Source organism: Megalobrama amblycephala, linkage group LG21, assembly GCF_018812025.1.
Source record: "Megalobrama amblycephala isolate DHTTF-2021 linkage group LG21, ASM1881202v1, whole genome shotgun sequence".
Taxonomy (NCBI): domain Eukaryota; kingdom Metazoa; phylum Chordata; class Actinopteri; order Cypriniformes; family Xenocyprididae; genus Megalobrama; species Megalobrama amblycephala.
Window position 1 is genome coordinate 26,825,612 of NC_063064.1, and position 13,396 is coordinate 26,839,007.

The following is a 13,396-nucleotide window of genomic DNA, read 5'->3' on the forward strand; positions in this document are numbered from 1 at the left end:
TTATGTTAACAAATTAGAGCTTATCATATTTTTATACTAATATAGTATTTATTCTTATTTTGGAATAGCTTTTATTTGTATATTTTGTTTTAATTTTAGTTTATGTTTTAGTGATTTGTGCTTGCTTTGTTTTTAGCTTTTAGTTGTTTTTAAATATTTCTATTTGGCTTTAAATTATTTATTTCCACTTTAGTAATTTTAGAACTTAAAATATTTCTAATTTTCATTTATCTTTTTTAAATTACTTTTTTTTTTTTAATCTAAAATGTATATTTTGTTTAATTCCAGCTTTATTTAAATTACCAAGAATGTTTTTAATAGTTTTAGTTACCAAAAATGACACTGTTCATGAACTAACAATCAAAAATATTTTTTTACAGTATTTATTATTCTATATTAACATACATATTTATGTTTGGTAAAAATACATGAATTTAAATAAATGCAATAATTAAGAAAATGTTTTAATAAAAACTTAAAATTTTCAAATGAATAATTAACATGAACCTAAGTGCTGTAAAAATTTATATATATATTTTTTTTTATTTTTAGTTATTACATTAAGGCCTGGTTTCACAGACAAGGCTTAGATTAAGCCAGAATTAATTGGGCTTAGTTTAATTAGGACATTTAAGTAGCTTTTATATACATGCCTTAGAAAAAAAAACATTACTGGTGTGAATCTTGAGACAAAACAATGGCACAGGCATATTTTAAGATAAGCAACTTGCTCTGACTTTTCAGTTCAGACAGCTCAACCATGCATTTTAGTCTGAGACTCGGCTTAAGCCTTGTCTGTGAAACGTCTTAAACTAAAGTAAACTAACTGAAGCTTATTATAAAGTGTCTAAGTGCTAAAATGTACACCCAAACAGGTCTTTCTAACAATCAAGTACACATAAATCTTTTTTTTTCATGCATATGTTACTCAGCGTAGAAAACATTTGCCCCAAATTCAACACTTTCACAAAATAAAAAATTGAATATAACTTCAAGTTTTAAACATTAAATTAACCACTCAACCAGGGGTTCTCAACTCTTGTCCTCAAAATCCACTTTTCTGCAAAGTTTAGCTCCAATCGAACACATCTGAACAAGTTCATCAAGGTCGTCAGTATTAATAAGCAGGTGAGTTTGATCAAGGTTGGAGCTAAAGTCTGCAGGAAAGTGGACCTTGAGGGCCAAAATTGCTCTAAACATACATTTCTAATCCCAAATCACAAGTACACATTTTAAGTTTAGTTTAAACACTGTTTTTATTGGAGAACTGACATATCTAATGGCAAAAATCCTGAGCAGTTTGAAGCCCCACAATGACATACTTTTTTCTGTGGTGTTTTATCACCATCAGCCCCTGTGTCAGTCCCGCTTGGCGCGTTATCCCATTTCAGTGTGTCTGTGTTGCTGTTCTGTCCACCTGCATAGTCAAACGTCAGCTCTTCATACCTTTCTATGTCTCGATTCGCAAACAGAGCGAGTCTGGGCATCAGTGAGTGCACTCGGACTGGCACCATGAGCAGGTTGGGCTGGCAGGAGTGGTTGATGAACCTCCCCACATTGCCTACAGCGACAGGGTCCACGAATGTCTGGGTAATCCTGTCCCCTCCGCTGTGCTCTTGGACAGCGATGATGTAGTTCATATCTAGGGGAGTCTGGGAGAGCTGGCGGCGACGGGCCTCGTGAGGCCCAATTATTTCCCCGGCGTACTCGCATACGAATCGACCACATGGGAGGCGCTCGAGAGCCTCCACCCCCAAACCCCTGTTCTTGGTCCTGAAAACACCCAGGCGCACATCGACGCCCTTTTGAACAACACGATTCTGACAGGAGTCGCTGCAGGCACATAGGGCATTGCACTCGAAAACAGGCCTGCTGTAGCCGCCGTCCTCTTGCTGTTGGTTCAGACGTCCCTCGCTGTCATACGTCTGGCCGAATCTCAAGCAGGGGCAGCTGTCGGGCAGGCAGGAACGGGCACGACATGAGCAGCCGGGGAGGGTCACCGCACTAGGGTCAAGGTCACAGCCTGGTCCTTGTACATTCTCTGGCACATACTAAACGATTGACTCAGATTAAGATTTAATGTGAGCAAGAAATCAGTGTGAAAGTATATGAAAGTGCTGGCATCTAGTGGCGATGTGACAGAACTATTCATGCATTTTTTTGTCATTAAAATCAACTTATGTGATTTTTGAAACCACTATTACACTGCAAAATTATGTGTCAATATATCTATAAAGACTATACTGTAAGACGACGAGTAAAAACATTAATTACCTGAAAGTCGGAAAAAGCCTCTTTAGGGACACTGTTCTCAATCAAAACAGGAACATTTTCGATTCCGCCACTCAGATCCCGGCTGTATGATCGCATTATGTCTTTTTTTGAACATTTATGTCTGATTCTGATGTGAAAGAGAACATTATCAACTTGGAGCCGGCCGAGAAACGGAACCGGAAATGCTACTAGACACACATAAAGGCTCGGTGTTGATGCAATATAAAAGTCCAATCGTGCGTTCTTTTCACCCTGTAGTGTAGAGGCGGGAGAATTTATATTTTTATCATTGAGAGTTTTTAATGAAGTTATTGATTATATATATTATTAAGTTCATGCATTGTTACTTTTACAAAATTATATACAATCACAAACACAAGCCTGAGGCTGAATCTGAGAGATTTAGAAAAATATATAGAATTATGTTATGCTATACATTTTAGAGAGTGAAATGCTGTTAAACGCAGTTGTAGCCTTTTTTTAAAAAAAAAAGCTCATTCTAATTATATATATACATAATAATGGCAATATATACATGTCAAAGTCAGACTTGCCCCTTTGCCAGCTGTGAGGCAGCCTGGTTACTGGTTTAAACTTGGCCCAGGTTTGTAAAAGATTTTTGGGTCACACCTTAATAGCTTCAACAATTGATTGCCAATTAAGTTTAGTGAACCAATTAGAACCCAGTTTAGGTCAGATAGCTGCTAATGGTGGATATTTTTGATGAATCAAAAAAATAAAATATGTTTTCGTAGTTTGTGTTGTCCCTTATCAGTGCAAAATCATCACAAATTAAAATGGATTCATGCCAATATTGTCCAAAACCCCACTTTTCTAGGGCATTTCCAAACTTTTGGAGGGCAGTGCATATATACAGTTGTGCTCAAAATTATTCATACCCTTGGTAAATATGACCAAAGGGTTAGGGTTAGGCTGTGAAAATAAATCTGCATCATTAAAACTTTTGATCTTTTATTTTAAAAATCTACAAAAATCCAACCTTTCATTGGAGAATAATAATTTTAAATGGGGGGGAAATCTCATTATGAGAGAAATGTTTTTCTCTAATACACACTGCTCACAATTAATCATACCCTTTTATTCAATACTTTTTGCAGCCTCCTTTTCCCAAGATAACAGCTGTGAGTCTTCACCTATAATGCCTGATGAGTTTGGAGAACACCTGACAAGAGGTCAGAGACCATTCCTTCATGCAGAATCTCTCCAGATCCTTCAGATTCCAGCTCCATGTTGGTGCTTCTTCTTTTTAGTTCACTCCACTCATTTTCTTTAGGGTTCAGGTCAGGGGACTGGGACGGCCATGGCAGAAGCTTCATTTTGTGCTCAGTGACCCATTTTTGTGTTGATTTTGATGTTTGTTTTGGATCATTGTCCTGATGGAAGATCCAACCACAGCCCAGTCACTGCCAAAAAGCTAAAAGATATATATATATATATATATATATTTTTTTTTTTTTTTTTTTTTTGTTGTTGCTTCATCTGACCATAGAGCATTTAAAAAGTAACTGACACTACTGAAACTTCAAACGAGATGTGTTCTATGGTCAGATGAAACAAAAAAATAGCTTTTTAGCAGCAAACACTCAAGATGGGTTTGGTGCACACAGGGGTAAAAAGTAACCCATGTGTACAATGAAATATATTGTTGGATCTTGAATATTGTGGACCTATTTTTCTGCTGGAGGTCCTGGACATCCTGATCAGGATGGTATATGGATTCTATATGGATACATGGTATTATGGATTCTATCAAATACCAAAAGATAAAAAATCAAAACCTGACTGTCCCTGTTAGAAGTCATATAATGGACTATGGTTGGATCTTCCATCAGGACAATGATCCAACACAAACATCAAAATCAACACAAAAATGGGTCACTGAACACAAAACCAAGCTTTTGCCATGGCCGTCTCAGTCCCCTGACCTGAACCCTAAAGAAAATGAGTGGAGTGACCTGAAGAGAAGAAGTGTGTATTAGAGAAAAACATTTCTCTCATAATGAGATTTCCCTCCCATTTAAAATTATTATTCTCCAATGAAAGGTTGGATTTTTGTAGATTTTTTAAAATAAAAGATCAAAAGTATTAACGATGCAGATTTGTTTTCACAGCCTAACCCTAACCCTTTGGTCATATTTACCAAGGGTATGAATAATTTTGAGCACAACTGTATATATACACTTCCCTCCAAAAGTTTGGAAATGCCCTAGAAAAGTTTTGGACATTTGGACAATATTGGCATGAATCCATTTTAATTTGTGATAATTTTGCACTGGGACAACACAAACTACAAAAACTTATTTTATTACATAAACAGTTTATACATAGAAAAAACTTAATTTTTTGATTCATCAAAATATCCACCATTAGCAGCTATTTGACCTAAACTGGGTTCTAATTGGTTCATTGTATTCTAAACTTAATTGGCAATCAATTATTGAAGCTATTAGGGTGTGCTGACCCAAAACTCTTTTACAAACCTGGGCCATATATATATATATATATATATATATATATATATATATATATATATATATATATGGTTTTTGAGTTTAGAAACTTTTTAGCAATGGCAATAGACATAATGCTATTTAATTTGTCCCACACTCATGTTAATATGTTTGATTGGTATGTTGATATTAATGTTACTAATTATTAAAATGAACAAGCATGACCATTTAACTGAGTTTTTATTCAATGTTTAACCACAAAAACATCATAACAGACACTTATACATAAAATTGTGTAGCTAGAGAGAAGCACTAAACACTTTAAAACAGTCTGATTGGCACTTTAGTGCTTTCCATCCACTCCCACCTCTAACTGGCATTTCTCATGATGTTTGCTGCATGATAAATGTACAGCAGGCAGCAATGTATTTTAAACACATCCTTTTGTAATTTAACAAGAACAGAATAGACTCTGGTAAAACACACAAGGGTAAATCAAAACTAAAAAAATAATTAGTTATCAATAATAAAAACAAGGCATAATGTTTGTTTATCCATGGTTAATTCAATCTATATTTGCATGACCGTTAATATATTTTGCATGGAGTGTCAAAGTTAGTTCAACAGTTGTTTAATAGCAGGTCAGAACCAAACGAAATACAACATTGGGCTGTTTGCATGAACAAGCACCACAGAGACAGTAACGGGTTGCCTGACAGATCAAAAAAAAAAAAAAAAAAATTAAAAATGGAGGACCAGATACAGTATAACCTCAGCCATAATCAGGCATGAAATGAGGAAGAACGAATATCTGTTTTAGCATAGACATCATCACAATGGTCCCATACAGAAATTAACTGATCTACAACAGCCAACCAATAGAAATTTAGTTTGAATAATTAAAGTAAATGATAAAGACAGGAGGTGAGTGTTCGTAGCCATCATCTTGACCTCGGCGTCGACCCGGGACGATGTTTAAGTCAAGGTTTCCCCTTTTGTGACCTTAAGAGACAAAACAGAAAACAAATCAGGGGTTTATTTCAATTAATTTAAAACAAGGGGGTCCTGCAAACCCTTGTTTTTGACTTTCTAAAATCATAAAAACATACTCTGGCTTCAATGTACTCAATCCTCCTCTCCAAAGCAGTGAGCTTCTCATTCAAAGTGGCTAAACGGGACCTGCAAGACATATCTGAAGAGAAAAAAGAGACATTTCAGTATTAGGAAACATATGAGAACAGCAATAATTTCCTGTGACACAAAACATCTATACCAATAATCAGCAAAAATAAAAGTTTTCAATTATTACTATTAATATTAATTACAAAATAGAATAATATAGTTTCTGTATAGCAACATAAGAATATATTTTTTTTTAAAAAATAACTTTTTTGTTAAATAAGTGATTCATTTTATTGATATTACACACGGTAATGGCACTGAAAATGGGGATGGTTTATCAAAACAAACCAATGTCTCTGCATTAGCTATCCGTGTTTGGCCCTCATCATACAACAAGATTATAAAGATTTTAAATGTGTATATAGTCATTGAAAGATGTATATTTCTGTATATCAATAAGCTAAATCATCATTTAAACACAGTATTTAATATAAGGATACAAATTTGAAACATGGACGACAAGACCTACATCAAACCAACCCAACGCCCTACATGTTTTTCCTGGTCATTACACTATTTGCATATCTAATATACCACGTATTCAAAATATATACTCATTTATTATTATATGACTTGTTCCTAAACGACATTCAACACAAAGCAACTGAATTAACCCACATATTTTCTACACATAAAGCAGTTGGATGACCCACTGCTCTAGATTAGCATGCTAGCGTAAAGAAATGGCGTAATAAATTAAGTAAAATTAAACAACACGCCACAGCTTCTCCATCTTACCGAAGGAATTGAGGAAATCGGCTATTTTCTTAATGCTGCTGGTGATCACTTCGATATATTCACGGTTCGCCCAGTCTTGGTGAATTTCCCTTTGCACTGGATCCTCCTGTCCGGCCATCGTGAGCTAGTTAGCGTTAGCCGCTGTCTGTGTGTGAGGAGAGAAAGAAGCAGCAGCGCCTCCTCATGGACAAACAACGAGTTCATTCTGGATATTGCGGGGAAAAGAACTTTGTTTTCTGGCTTGCCTAAAATCTCCATCTGTAATTTTCTATCGTTTGGCCTTTGCATTATTAATGCGTGATTTTCTAAACAATGCGAACGGAATAAACGTAAAATAAACGGAATAAAAAAACAATACACAAATAATAACATTCTGATGCACGTTATTAACAGACATTCAAGTCCTCAGGCGCTTCAATATTCATAACGAAACAGCCTTCAGCCCACTAAACAGCAAAATCTATCTGGACAAAAACTTCCTATTCAGAGCAGGTTAATATCTATTACAATAACACCAATATAATTATGTATAGGCCTCATTTATATAAAGATTTTCGACCGATGTTACTGTATACTAATGTGTGACCTTTTTAGCAATGGTTATTTTCATTACTCGTATAGCATAACCTGATATTGCTGAGTTCAACTTGATCCTGGGTCAACATTTTGACCCAGAAACGCATCTAACATAGCAATAACAGGACGTTCACCCGTATAATAGTGATTATTATGTTCATATAGCCTATATATTACATTTCCAAAAACATGTCAAATGCTATCATGATAATACCATGTTTTTGGCCATGTAGCTTAATAGTATTAATATTATGGCATTGTTTTAGCTTATATTAAAGTATTATGGCCCTTTGACCTGTATTGTGCAGATCTAGAGCTCATTAATATGGTGCCACTTGCTAATATAGCACCTTTTCAAGGTGCATTTTTGTGAACTGTATGCTTTTATTGTGTAACATATTGTGATTGTTGTGTTTTAAATCAACAGAGAAATGTCAACCAAGCTGAGAAAATGTAGACGAGGCCTTGCGGCAGCTTTGGATCAGGCAGCAGAAGAGGACTCATCGTCGTCTCCAAACAGTGTCTCTTCTCATAACTACAGCCTGGTTAGAATATCACAGAATGACACATATGTATTTGACCACTGGACAGAGAGGCCAGACTTCCTGTGTTTGAGGTGCATATGCTGTTTTATCACTGATAAATGTGCTGTGGTTGTCCTGATTATATGTCTGCCACTAATAATTAGGCCGTTTTCTATAAATAGGAAGGAAGACTTTTTATGCTGCACACGGTCTGCAATACTGCAAGATCTACATGGGCTGCTTGGTCAGTGATGTGATGTTTTTACAACATCAAGTGTGACACTTGCCAATCATGCCAACTCTTATGAATAATTCCCTCCTCTGTTTTCAGACATACAGACCTTGGAGGATCTCGTGGCAAAGCTGGAGTTTGAAAACGAGCTGAACCGCGTCTGCAGTAGATCCTTGCAGTGTAAAAACCCAGAATCCTCATTTAACCAAGAAGAAAGTGCAAATAGTGATATGGAAGAAGGAAGTACAGACCGCTGGGCTCACGATAGTACGGAGGAATATTCCTTCTTGCTGGACACGATTCTTGAGATTGAGCGGGACAATGACTTCACTGCTGACTGTGATGTTAGTTCTTTGGAGCTGGACTTACAGTTATCAGCGTAGGTTGATGCCCTCAAGTATTTATATGTTATACTTTTTCTGTTTGGAGGGAAATGGATCATTTTCAGAAGAAAATATGTGCTTTAAACATGTTTTGGATACTCAGAAAGTTTTATGCATTCCATAATGTATATTTGTATAGCACAGAGTTCATAGAAATACAGTATATGCATGTCATTCTCATTTACTCCTTCTTTAGATTAATTTATTTCGGCACTAGAATCAATATTTTTTTTAATTATTTTTTTTTTTTTTTAAAGGATGATTCCATTCTAGAGGACGCATCGATCGATACAATTTTAATACATTTTTTTCTTTTATTGTTAATATTTTGTATTTTTGTAAAATGTAAAAAAATTGTATATTTTATGTATAATAAATATAATTTATTGTCATTTTAATTTTATCTATATACTTATAACACTAAATAAAATACTCAAAGGTCATGTGTGATAAAAATATTATTTTTGTTCAGAATGGTAGAAATATTACTATTAATTTACATTTCAATTTTAATTTTTTGTTATAATATCTATATACTTACAATGCTAAATAAAATACTCATGGGTCACTAGCAGTAAAAATATGTTTAGAATGGTAGAAATATTTCTATAGATTTTTATTTATAATATCTATATACTTACAATGCTAAATAAAATACTCATGGGTCACTAGCAGTAAATATATGTTTAGAATGGTAGAAATATTTCTATAGATTTTTATTTATAATATCTATATACTTGTATCAAAATCGCTGCAGATCTTGTCTATAAAAACTGTAAATAATACTAAATGAAAATACTGTATCATTCTGATTAGGTGAATATCTAGATTCCACATAAACATGATATGACGATACTTCAGTGTTGCACTGTGTGGATGGTCATTTTCAGTGTTTATGCTTAGTCATGCTGACACTGCAATCTGAACTGGATTCAGTATTATGCTGATCATTAAAACCAATTTTATTTAGTTGGAGAATAATTCATTAGTCATTATAACACTCTTAACACTAAGTAAAAAAAAAAAAAAAAAAAACAGGCACGAGGGGGAATATTATCTCACGTGACAGAATGAGAAAAATGTGGAAGTGAAAATGTGAGGCTAAGGTTTGTCATATGAACCGCTTCTGTTTTTTTTATCAGTTTTGTAAATTGTGAAATAAGGAACAATAGGATTTTTTTTTTAAATTTTTATTTTCAGTTAACAGTTGAAAGACAAAACCTGAGCCGTGCAATTCATGGATAAAACACAACTATTATAATAAACCTTTACAGCTACATCAGAAACTTCCCTCAGAAAGGTTTTAGGAAGCATCTTCATTAAGTAAAATGTCTAAAAAACAGTCGCACTTTAATCATGTCTGCACAGTCGGCTTATATCAAACAACAATCTTATGGCTTCACGTGATATGCAGTGGACAGACTATCTAGCGTGGCCAAACACGAGAAGGCCGCCTGCCAGGTTTACTTCGTCCTCTTGAGAAGCTCTTTGATATCTGCTTCAATGTCGCTGGTGAGGAACCTTCTGCTGTACCGCTTGAACGGTTCTCCGTCCGGGCCGATGAGGAACTTCTCAAAGTTCCAGGCGATGTCATTCCGGTTCACGGGACTCCAGATGATGAGTTTGGGATCACCCATCAGGGACACAGCGTCGTCACTGGGCTGAGGCAGCTTCTCTTTCAGGAACACAAACAGAGGGTGGGCGTTCTCACCGTTCACTTCTAGCTTCTCCAGAAGCTGGAATTTGGGCTCGAAGCCATTTCCAGGACGGACGTACTTCAGAGACTTCAGGATTTCATCATTCTTGCAGTTCTCCTGTTAAGCAATTAAAATTGCACAATATAGTTATGCAATAAATCAGATAACGGCATATGAACATAAAATCAGTCAATAATGCAGATATTGTCAAAAATTAACAAAGCTATGCTGATAGCGATATACAGGCACCACATTGTGAAATATATTAAAATTATTTGAAAAATATTAATATATTAAAAAATATATCATGTTTTTAAAAATATACATATTAAATACAAATAATTATAATCATATATATATATATATATATATATATATATATCTATATATATATATATATATATATATATGAAATTTTAAAATAAAATATTATAAAAATCTGAAATAAATGAAAAACAAATAAATTGTTTTTTAATTTATTGCAGGTTTTTTTCTAATATATTAAAAAAGTTGTTTAAAATATATTAAGATTATTTTAAAAATATTATTATATTAAAACAAAAATATATTACAATTAATATATTACGTTTTAAATATACATACATACACATTATATAATACATTATATATATATATATATATATATATATATATATATTTTTTTTTTTTTTTTTTTTATACAAAAATGATATGTAGCTATGATATGCGTATGTATGTCTATATATATATATATATATATATATATATATATATATATATATATATATATATATATATTAGTATACATGGTTGGTATATTGATATGTAATTTATAATATTTATTTTTTTTCATTTAAATTTTATAATAGAATTTATTCTTAATTATTGTTTGTGTTTTAAAGCACTTTTCTTTCAAATCATCACTGAGAGTACACACAAAAAAGTTTAACTGAAGAATGACCCAGTACTGTTGGAAGTCTCACCTGATGTCCGAACTGGTTGCAGGGAGCGCCCAGAATAACCAGCCCCTGATCAGCATATCGACTGTGGAGCTCGTTCATCTGAGTGTAATCCCTGACTGTTGTGCCTCAGAGCGACGCCACATTTTCAATAAGCACAACTTTCCCTTTGAGAGACGAAAAATTCAGGAGGTCCCCTGACAAAAGCTTGGCGGACAGATCATAAAACTTCTTCATGGTCCCTGTCATGCTCGAACACGCAGTTTACTCTGTAGTTAGAAGCGCAAAATGCTTTTTGTTTTATCGACAGACCTTGAGTTGAACCTTGAGTCGAAGGGGAGGGAACTGCGTAAATGCAGTTCAAGGAAGTGTGCTCTCGTGCCAGGGCAGCAGGAGGTAAACACTGTTAAACACCGCCATCTTTTGTCAAACGACGATATTCTAACCCCTGCATAATCATATCCTCAAAAAGTTCGTTTAATTTTTTTTTTTTCATGTTATTATAGGCTATACACATTTTATTTTGAACTTTCAGAGTCAGACTCTTGAATCAGAGTCCTTTCATTTTCCAATGCAGATTAAATTGTTGTTTATTAACGTATGTTTGTATAGGATATTAGTATATTAAAGCAACTCCATATTAAAACATTTTCCTCATCATATAATCTGTACACTCAGTATCAGCTTAAAGGGTTAGTTCACCCAAAAATGAAAATTCTGTCATTTATTACTCACCCTCATGCCGTTCCACACCCGTAAAACCTTCGTTAATCTTCGGAACACATATTAAGATATTTTAGTTGAAATCTGATGGCTCAGTGAGGCCTCCATAGCCAGCAATGACACTTCCTCTCTCAAGATCCATAAAGGTACTAAAACTTATTTAAATCAGTTCATGTGAGTACAGTGGTTCAATATTAATATTATAAAGTGACGAGAATATTTTTGGTGCGCCAAAACAACTATTCAAAATGACGACTTATTTAGTGATGGCCGATTTCAAAACACTGCTTCAGGAAGATTCGGAGCGTTATGAATCTTTTGTGTCGAATCATGATTCGGATCACGTGTCAAACTGCCAACGGCTGAAATCACGTGACTTTGGCACTCCGAACAGCAGATTTGATACACTAATTCATTATGCTCCGATGCTTCCTGAAGCAGTGTTTTGAAATCGGCCATCACTATATAAGTCGTTATTTTGTTTTTTGTTTTTTGGCGCTCCAATTCTCGTCGCTTTATAATATTAATATTGAACCACTGTACTCACATGAACCGATTTAAATATGTTTTTAGTACCTTTATGGATCTTGACAGAGGAAGTGTCATTGCTCCCTATGAAGGCCTCACGGAGCCATCGGATTTCAACTAAAATATCTTAATTTGTGTTCAGAAGATTAACAAAGGTCTTACGGTTGTGGAACGGCATTTCGTCCGTTTATTAGCTGTAGTGGCATACCGAAACTTTGCAGACAAGCAAGCCGCAATCGCGGCAGTCACGTGAAGTTAACTTTAGAAAGTTCTTTTAAAGGTGTCTACAAAGTAAACACTACAAATGTAAATGTGCGTCGATGCTTACCAGAACTGTTTTCTCGACATGCTCGCGTCCGCTCCAAACCGCACAACCATGGCGGATTCACCCACTAGCACAGGTACGAGACCCCTCCCCCGCCGTGCGCGTGAACATGAATGAATCACCTGAGCGCGCAGTGAAGCGCGTTTAAAATATGTATAAAAATGTTCTGTCTTATATGGCACTTTTATTGTATTAGGTTTTACCGCAGATATTGTTATTGTCAAATTTGCTACATTAAATGTGTAATGTTAGTTAATTCATATCAGATACTACCAGGAAACGAAGTCAATTTTAAGACAGTTTTAATTATTGCTTATGTAACCATCTGTGAGTGAACAAAAGCCGAGTCATTGCCAGAAGTGGCACAGATCTCTATAGCCAGAGTTGGGCCAGTTACAGTGAACAGGAATCGGCCCAGTGCTTTACAGCCGTAACAAATAGGCCCTATAACGTTACATGTCCCAGAGCGAGCGGCGGGCCACAATAGGCCCGGTTAACACGCGCCGATGCCGATTCTGAGCCGCAGGCGCCGCGGGGCAGCCGAGCCAGAATTTTCATTTTTGGGTGAACTAACCCTTTAATGATTCATTGGTCCTCGGTTCCTTAGGAATCGGTGAGAAGGTTATCGATTCAACTCGAGACCGTTGAGACCGATTCAGTTCGAGTGAATCAATAATTCAGTTTAGTCCGGTTTTGTGAACCGATTCGATCCGTTCATTAAAATGATCCGATTCGTTCACGAATCTAGTCCATATTTATTCTCTTCTTTGCATTATTAAAAATGCATAATATAAACAAAGGACAG

The 13,396-nt window shown here is 35.0% G+C and overlaps 4 protein-coding genes across 4 annotated transcripts in view; 1 reads left to right on the top strand and 3 right to left on the bottom strand.

Annotated features, from left to right (window-relative positions):
* Positions 1-1,237: 1,237 nt before the first annotated feature.
* setmar (SET domain and mariner transposase fusion gene) lies at positions 1,238-2,510 on the bottom strand. The gene is made up of 2 exons (XM_048173532.1): positions 2,275-2,510; positions 1,238-2,051 (listed from the first exon to the last, which is right to left on the bottom strand). The coding sequence occupies exons 1-2, from the start codon at positions 2,368-2,370 to the stop codon at positions 1,257-1,259; spliced, it is 891 nt and encodes a 296-aa protein (XP_048029489.1). The 5' UTR covers positions 2,371-2,510; the 3' UTR covers positions 1,238-1,256.
* Positions 2,511-4,968: 2,458 nt separating this feature from the next.
* On the bottom strand, positions 4,969-6,869 carry brk1 (BRICK1 subunit of SCAR/WAVE actin nucleating complex). Its single transcript, XM_048173081.1, has 3 exons — positions 6,666-6,869; positions 5,855-5,937; positions 4,969-5,747 (listed from the first exon to the last, which is right to left on the bottom strand). The coding sequence occupies exons 1-3, from the start codon at positions 6,781-6,783 to the stop codon at positions 5,721-5,723; spliced, it is 228 nt and encodes a 75-aa protein (XP_048029038.1). The 5' UTR covers positions 6,784-6,869; the 3' UTR covers positions 4,969-5,720.
* Positions 6,870-9,522: 2,653 nt separating this feature from the next.
* On the bottom strand, positions 9,523-11,320 carry gpx1a (glutathione peroxidase 1a). Its single transcript, XM_048172115.1, has 2 exons — positions 11,040-11,320; positions 9,523-10,194 (listed from the first exon to the last, which is right to left on the bottom strand). Exons 1-2 carry the CDS (start codon positions 11,262-11,264, stop codon positions 9,844-9,846), a joined length of 576 nt encoding a protein of 191 aa, XP_048028072.1. The 5' UTR covers positions 11,265-11,320; the 3' UTR covers positions 9,523-9,843.
* LOC125256272 (testis-expressed protein 264 homolog) overlaps positions 11,278-13,396 on the top strand; it is a 68,297-nt gene continuing 66,178 nt past the window's right edge. The window contains exon 1 of the mRNA XM_048172113.1: positions 11,278-11,411. Coding sequence (XP_048028070.1) covers positions 11,304-11,411 — 108 coding nt within the window. The 5' untranslated portion in view covers positions 11,278-11,303. The remainder of the gene's footprint in view (positions 11,412-13,396) is intronic.